This window comes from Cyprinus carpio, chromosome B7, assembly GCF_018340385.1.
Source record: "Cyprinus carpio isolate SPL01 chromosome B7, ASM1834038v1, whole genome shotgun sequence".
NCBI lineage: Eukaryota > Metazoa > Chordata > Actinopteri > Cypriniformes > Cyprinidae > Cyprinus > Cyprinus carpio.
The window spans coordinates 34,676,955-34,684,720 of record NC_056603.1 but is presented as its reverse complement, the minus strand read 5'-3'; the positions used below and the strand labels follow the sequence as shown (position 1 = coordinate 34,684,720).

At 39.7% G+C, this 7,766-nt stretch overlaps 1 protein-coding gene and 1 long non-coding RNA gene across 4 annotated transcripts in view; one reads left to right on the top strand and one right to left on the bottom strand.

Annotated features, from left to right (window-relative positions):
• Window positions 1–137: 137 nt before the first annotated feature.
• On the top strand, window positions 138–3,626 carry LOC122138015. Of its 3 annotated transcripts, none has more exons than XR_006155247.1 (4): window positions 138–653; window positions 1,511–1,589; window positions 2,486–2,579; window positions 3,569–3,626. It is a non-coding gene; the product is annotated as an uncharacterized LOC122138015 (long non-coding RNA). The 3 variants fall into 3 exon arrangements; XR_006155248.1 differs by lacking the exon at window positions 138–653 and adding an exon at window positions 775–817; XR_006155249.1 differs by lacking the exon at window positions 138–653 and adding an exon at window positions 778–817 and having other exon boundaries at window positions 1,494–1,589.
• A 3,642-nt stretch (window positions 3,627–7,268) lies between these two features.
• LOC122138075 (basic proline-rich protein-like) overlaps window positions 7,269–7,766 on the bottom strand; it is a gene marked incomplete at both ends in the record, with an annotated part of 1,524 nt that continues 1,026 nt past the window's right edge. The window contains one exon of the mRNA XM_042728875.1: window positions 7,269–7,766. This exon is cut by the window's right edge and continues 1,026 nt beyond it. Coding sequence (XP_042584809.1) covers window positions 7,269–7,766 — 498 coding nt within the window.

The window sequence follows — 7,766 nt, the reverse complement described above, 5'->3', positions numbered from 1 at the left end:
AAAAAAATAAAAAAAAAATAAATGAACACACAAACAATAGAAACCATTACAGAATTTGTAATGTGTTTTAATGGTTCTAATTGGAATTCTGTTGGTTTTAATGGACATTGTAATGGTCCCTATGGGTCTCTATTTATAATTTGCTTTATTTTATTTGTGGCATGTATTGTATATTGGATACCGTTAAGGACCAATAGAACACCTTTGGAAACTTATGCTGGTACCCACCCAGCACCAGACGTCATTCGGACATCGTTTTTTTTTTTTTTTTTTGCTAAATCTCGGCCCGTCATGGCCTTCTTTTAGATCAAAAATTGACGTTGAAAGTTGGTTTTTGCTTGTTTCGTCGGATTTGGTCCAAATTTTGCCCTAAACTCAGCAATGGTCTTTGTTTTGTCTTTATGATTTGGTTCCAATATAGCCCCAAAATCTATGTTTAATATTAGGTTTTGTTTGGTCCATCTGATTTGGTCCAAATTTAGGCCAAAATAAATGTTGAAATAACAGTGAAATTCTGCGTGACTTCTACGTGCTGTAATGGGCGCGCGCGCTGAACTGGAGCGGAGGACGTCACCATGGAAACGAGGCGGCAGCCCAACCGTCAAGCAGCTGAACGCTGACTCTCAATGTGGTTTTCACTATTGTTTTTTTAGGTAAGTTTCGTCTATATAATTACACAAATAGTACATTAAAGTGTTTCTGACACTTTATTTCATGTAAATGATACGATTCCGTTTAATATTTACTTTATAGAAATGGTTTAGTGTCGTCAGAAAAAAGTCCGTTAGCATCTCCACTGTAAGGCTAACTACAAGAGGTAACGATAAACTTGAGCTCTTATTTATTAAGTTTTGGGGCTTTATATGTCATCTTATGTGTGGATGAGCGCTCTCTCTCGCTCGCTCTCTCTCTCTCTCTCTCTCTCTCTCTCTCTCTCTCTATATATATATCTCAACGGATGAATGGAAGTAAGCTAATTAATTTAACCTAAAAGTATGCACTGTACAGTTAACGTTACATCACTTACAATGGGCTGAAAACTTCATGTTTTGATCTTTCATAGTAACGTTAAAACACATAAATACCACTTGTTCTGTTATTTCAGAAGTGCCAGAAAAAAAAAAAAAAACTCTATGACACAGGAGATGTTCCTGATTTTAAAATTTCTGAAGGGAGATAATGAAAACACAGACACACACACACACACACACACACATATATATATATATATATATATATATATATATATATATGTGTGTGTGTGTGTGTGTGTGTGTGTGTGTGTGTGTGTGTCTGTGTTTGTTTGCTTGTTGTTATTTTGATGTCCACGCTGTAGGAGCATTACTAAATTAGTAAAACTAAAATGTTTAAGTCTTTTTTTTTTGTTGTATATTCTGTCAATTATTATTTTGCTTTTCTGCATTTCACCTCTGCTATAGTTTATTTATAATAAACCTGTCATTGTATAATGAATATTGTTGTCTCTGTGACAGTATGCTTATGTTCCCAGGTTCTTCCATGCTGATGGCTGTGCTCTAGAGTCATATCTCCTGTCGAAGAACATTTTTAGACATTATGAACCATGAAAAGTAAGTAATTCCTCAAACATACCACTACCATTCAAAAATGTAAGGGTCAGATTTGTAAAAATAAATATTTTATGCTCACCGCTGCTGCATTTATTTGATTAAAATACAGTAAAATAGTAATATTGTGAAATTACCATTTTTAATAACTATTTTCTATTTCAGTATGTTTTAAAAAGTGATCAAAGCTGAATTTTCAGCATCATTACTCCAGTCTCCAGTGTCACATAATCCTTCAAATATTAGTCAATTCTTATAAAGTGCAAGAAGCTCTTACAAATATTAATGTAAATAGTATTTTTTTTCCTTTGGTGATTTGTATTGTATACCCAGAATGCAATGCACAATGAAGTAGATTCCCATTCTCTAACTCCAAGCTACACACTCTCACACCGTGTCTACACTGGACGCACCAAAGTGACTGTTGAAAATCATTTGAACTTTGTCAGTACATCATAAATAGAAAGAGGCATCAGTTTACCGTCTGTGATTTGTTGTGTCGTGCCGTGCCACATCCAGTGTAGAGAGCATTACTGATTAAAATAGGCTCTGTTGTATTTTGTTGTGCCGTCCAGTGTAGACACAGTGTTAGAACTCTTATTAAATATCATTACATATGACGCATGTATGATGCCATTCATCACTGATAGATCTTTTCTATTTCATCGATAAACCACAAGGTAACTGTAACATATTTAAACAATATTAATAAGAATAAATAAAAAATGCATCTGTGACTTACTGTAATATTGCTTCTTATTTTTCAGTGGGTTGAAAGTTCTTATTAAACACATAGCTTTATTTCTCATCTCTGTGCATTTTCAGACGTTGTGCATATTTCTGAATCAAATCTTTTTAACTTTTAACATCATAATATTGGTTGTCTTCTCTTTTGTCAGAGTTTAGCTCCAACCCCAGTTAAGCAGCTGATCAAGGATCACCAGAAACTCTGCAGAACGTTGGTCCTCCAGCCCAGGACTGGACACCAGTGTTGTAAGTCATCAATCTAGAAGTTATCCTGCCTCTTTGAAGTGTCATGTTCAGAATATATTACAGGAGATCTCTCATTGTCTCTTAAGGTCCACTCACATTCAGAGTTTTGCTCCAACCTGCATTGCACCTGAACACATTAATCAAGTTCTTCAGTTTTACAAACTATTAGTGTTGTCATGGTACCAAAATTTCAGTATTCGGTACCAGTACCAGTGAAAATCCATTGTACTCGGTACCAATTTCAGTACCAAAGCAAAACACAAAAACATGCTAATTAATTTTTTATTATTATTATTATTATTATTATTATTAGCTGCACTTATACTAACAATTAACACTTATACTAACAATTAACTAACAAAAACAGCGTTCATTTCAATCCGACATTCAAATGTTTATCAGGATATATATACACAATTATATATATCCTGATAAACATACACAGAATGACAGTCAATCACCTGATCTTTATTGAACTGCTTTTATAGTTTTAATAATTACTTTATTTGTAATGAAACACAATAAAGGGATTTTACAATGGATTATTTGTTTTTTTTTACTTGAATGCTTTTGTTCAGATGTAAAATAAAAAGTGAATTATTATTAAGAAAAGAACTGCAGGAAAAGATGCAATGTTACGACGCTGCTCTGTGATTTTGCTTTGCAATGTTTAGAAAACTTTTTTTTGTTTTTTTTGAATTTGCCAACTCTTTCAACTTCAAACTGGTGTAGTTCAGTAATTTTTTGTCAGATTTCAACAAATTCTACATCATTTTGAAGGACTATTAATGAGAATAATAATAATAATAAAAAAAAAACTCATTTTTGCTCATTGTGACTTATTTTGCCAGCACAGGTCACACATGCTACTTAATTTCCACTTGAGAGTGGTCAGATTTAAAGTCTGAGATTAGTCCATCAGTTCTTGAATTTCAATTTGTTTATGTGTGTGTGTGTGTATGTGTGTGTGTGTGTGTGTTTGAAACAAGAGTGTCTGTCTCAGAAGCTGAAGAAAAGAGGCCACACCTCAGAGGAAATAAGCGCCCCTAAGTGTACAGAAATAAGATCAGTGACAAACCAGATAAAACTTCTCAGTGGTAAGTATTTACATATCCATATCCGAATGTAATTACTACAACCTCTTATATGATTTGAAGTAAATAGAGACTATGTACCATAAAAAGTAGACAATGTAATTATTCAAGACTATTTGTGACCCTGGACCACAAAACCAGTTATAAGGGTAATTTTTAAAAATGTAGATTTTTATATCAATAATATTAAGAATTAATTTTCCATTGATGTATGGTTTGTTAGGAGGACAATATTTGTCTGAGATACAACTATTTGAAAATCTGGAATCTGAGGGTGCAAAAAAATCTAAATATTGCGAAAAATATTTGAAGTCCAAAGCAAAGCATTTTTTTTTAATCAAAAATAAAGTTTTGATACATTTATGGTAGGAAATTTACAAAATATATTCATGGAACATGATCTTTACTTAAAATCCTAATGATTTTTGGCATGAAAGAAAAATCGATAATTTTGTCCCATACAATGTTTTGTTGCCTATTGCTATAAATAAACCCCAGCGACTTAAAACTGCTTTTGTGCTCCAAGGGACACATTTATTCACTCACTCATAACAACAAACAACACTGAACTACACCTAAACCATTGAGATATTCAACACAGCAGACAATAATTAATGACAATATGCATCTATTAAAGCAGCGTATAAGATAAATTAAAAATTATCTGCTTTAAAAAAATGTGTCCATGGACAAAAGTTCATATCTGTCAAGAATTTGAATCTGCTCAAAGTGCCCCAAAGTGTTGGACGAATTTAAACATGATGATGTTTTGTCAACAACTAAGTTTTTGCAACTTTTTTGAGATTGCCATATAAATATATGTATGGATAATCTCACATACTGGTAATGTGGTTTAAGTGGTACATTGTCCTTACAAATTTTCCTTCTCTTTTGCAGGTCTAAGACAGCTACAATGAAGCCACAAATGCAGTTCATAGTTCCTGTATTTCTATAATGCATTAATTAATAACAGTAATTTAAAAAAAAATGTAATGTCAAGGTTTTGTGTTAATTCCAGCTATGTTGAGTATTCTGTGAATAATTTAGATTTTAGGTGCATATTCTTAATTCTTTGCAAAACAACCTGAACTGTTTGCTATTGAAAGGTTGGTATGTAGTTTAAATAAATAAAAATGATATTCTTGACAAAACCTGTGTATAGTTGTATTAATAATTTAAATTATTTAATTAATCAATGGCCTAATTACCAGTTATCAGGTAAACATTAAAATCAGAACCAATACAAAACTGAAACGGAAACCAATAAATATGTGCAAATAAAGACCAATAGAATCTTGTAATGGAACCATCAGAACCAATACAAAACTGTGATGGAAACCATTAAATATGTGCAAATAAAGACCAATACAAACTTGTAATGGAAACACCAGAACCATTACAAAACTGTGATGGAAACCATTAAATATGTGCAAATAAAGACCAATACAAACTTGTAATGGAACCATCAGAACCATTACAAAACTGTGATGGAAACCATTATGTGCAAATCGTGACCAATACAAATTTGTAATGGAAACCTATACAAACCAATAAATCCTGATGGAATATGCCCAAAACACACTACGTAATGGAAACCATTTGGTAATGGTTTTAATGGTTAATTGCTGATGGTTTGTAATGGAAAAAACCATTAGAATTTCTGTAATGGTTTCTATTGTTTTTTTCAGCAGGGATATCTTGAATTGGAATTTTGACTAGGCAATTCATATTTTAAAGATATCTTGAACTGGAATTATGACTATTCAAAAACCCCATTTAAAGATATCTGCAATTTAATTATGGATATCCCAATCAGATTTTTGACTAGGAAGAACTAGATTTAGAGATATCTGCATTTAGCTTTGTGACTAGGCTTAATTGCAATGTAGATATCTGGAATTTAACAATTTGACTATACGTTTATAGATATCTACAATGTGCATGCAAATACACCTTTGTTGAGCCCCACCTTAAACATTTTATTTAACCAATCCTAGATCGGAAACTGTTGTCATTCGCCAGTTTTGTCTAAGAGTTGTATAATAAAGGTCCTGTGTCTTTGGGGTGATTTAAAACTGTTTTATACAGAAGTAATTCAAAAGTATGGAAATAAAAATGTAGCTGGAGCATGTGTAAAAGTGGTAGGCTATACAGAGAGGAAATTAAATAGGCCTTTGTCCTGTTTTTTTATCATAATGTTGAGACGTGTGTGCTGTGGATTATATTTTGTTAGCTTTATTTTACAAACGAACACATGAATAAGCCTCATGTCAGCTGTTGCAACATTTGATATAATGTTAAAAGAATCAGTGAGCCTATTTACACTAAGTGCAAGCCTGCCTTGTTTGTCAGAGACTACTTACACTATCGTCCCCCAACATGTGATTGAGTTAACACTGATAAACGATGCTAAACCAGTGTCAGTTGTAGTGGATTAGTGGTTAAAGTGTGTGCTTTTGACGCAGTCGACCTGAGTTCGCATCCGCCTTTTGCCAAACATTTTGTCTCCTTTTTCAAATCTCATATCTTATTGGAAAGGCATTAATTTCAAAAAATTAAGGGAAATAATTAAGAAGTTGAAAATAAATATTGGGTAGGGTTAGGGTAGGTGTAGGGAGGGCTTTATTGTCCCAGTAAGGTGGTATCCATTTAAAAATTTGAATTAAAATGATCATTTACACTCACTAAGTTATTATTGCGTACTGTTTTATAATGTACTACAATACTGAGGTGCAGATAAGTCAAGTCAAGTCTGCTTTATTGTAAATTCTTCCACATGTACAGCACATACATTAGATCGAAATTGTGTTACTCTCAGACCCCGGTGCATACAGATAACACTAAACAGTAGAGCCTAAAAATCTAGATTAAATATAAAATATAAGATACAACTATACAATAAGGAATGTAAAAAAAGACATATAATAAAAATAAAATAAAGGTTAAATAAAGCAGCGCAAGGGCACCATGGCAGATAGAGTGCAAACCAGTGAACAAACAGTGCAGATAAAAGATTTTTATAGTGCAAAAAAAAAAAAAAAACTTATTCAGCCTGATTAAAGTGGACAAAACCCCCGGGCTCAAGAGCAGTTATTTATTTATTTTTTTAAACTGTTTGACTGATGAGGTGGTAGAATGGACCTCAGTTCCATGGTGAATGAGGTTAGTGGCAGACCAATGCGCCCACCACCACGTGCTGTGCATGTCATCGTACGCATATTAGGCGCGCAAGGCGCGACCCGGGTGGGAAGGAACCCGGGGGATGTGGATCTGGGGGGGAGGGGTGCATAGTTCACCCGCTGGTGCCCCCCCCGCCGGGGGGGGGGGGGGGGGGGGGGGGGGGGGGGGGGGGGGGGGGGGCGGGTGGCGCCGAGGGGGGGGGGGGGTGGACGGGGTGGGGGGGGGGGGGGGGGGGGGGGGGGGGGGGGGGGGGTGCGAGCCAGCGCGAGGGGCGGCGGGGGCCGCGGGGGGGGGGCGCGCGCGCCAGCGGGACGGGTGGGCCCCCCCCCCCCCCCCCCCACCCCCCACCCAACACCCCGGGGGGGGGGGGTGGGGGGGGGGGGGGGGGGGGGGGGGGGGGGGGGGGGGGGGGCGGGGGGGGGGGGCGCGGAGGGTGGGGGGGGGGGGGGGGGGGGGGGGGGGGGGGGGGGGGGGGGGGGGGGGGGGGGGGGGGGGGGGGGGGGGGGGGGGGGGGGGGGGTGGGGGGGGGGGGGGGGGGGGGGGGGGGGGGGGGGGGGGGGGGGGGGGGGGGGGGGGGGGGGGGGGGGGGGGGGGGGGGGGGGGGGGGGGGGGGGGGAGGGGGGGGGGGGGGGGTGGGGGGGGGGGGGGGGGGGGGGGGGGGGGGGGGGGGGCGCGCGCGCGTCGGTGGGGGGGCAGGGGGGGGGCGGCCCGGGCGGGGGGGGGGGGGGGGGGGGGGGGGGGGGGGGGGGGGGGGGGGGGGGGGGGGGGGGGGGGGGGGGGGGGGGGGGGGGGGGGGGGGGGGGGGGGGGGGGGGGGGGGGGGGGGGGGGGGGGGGGGGGGGGGGGGGGGGGGGGGGGGGGGGTGGGGGGGGGGGGGGGGGGGGGGGGGGGGGGGGGGGGGGGGGGGGGGGGGG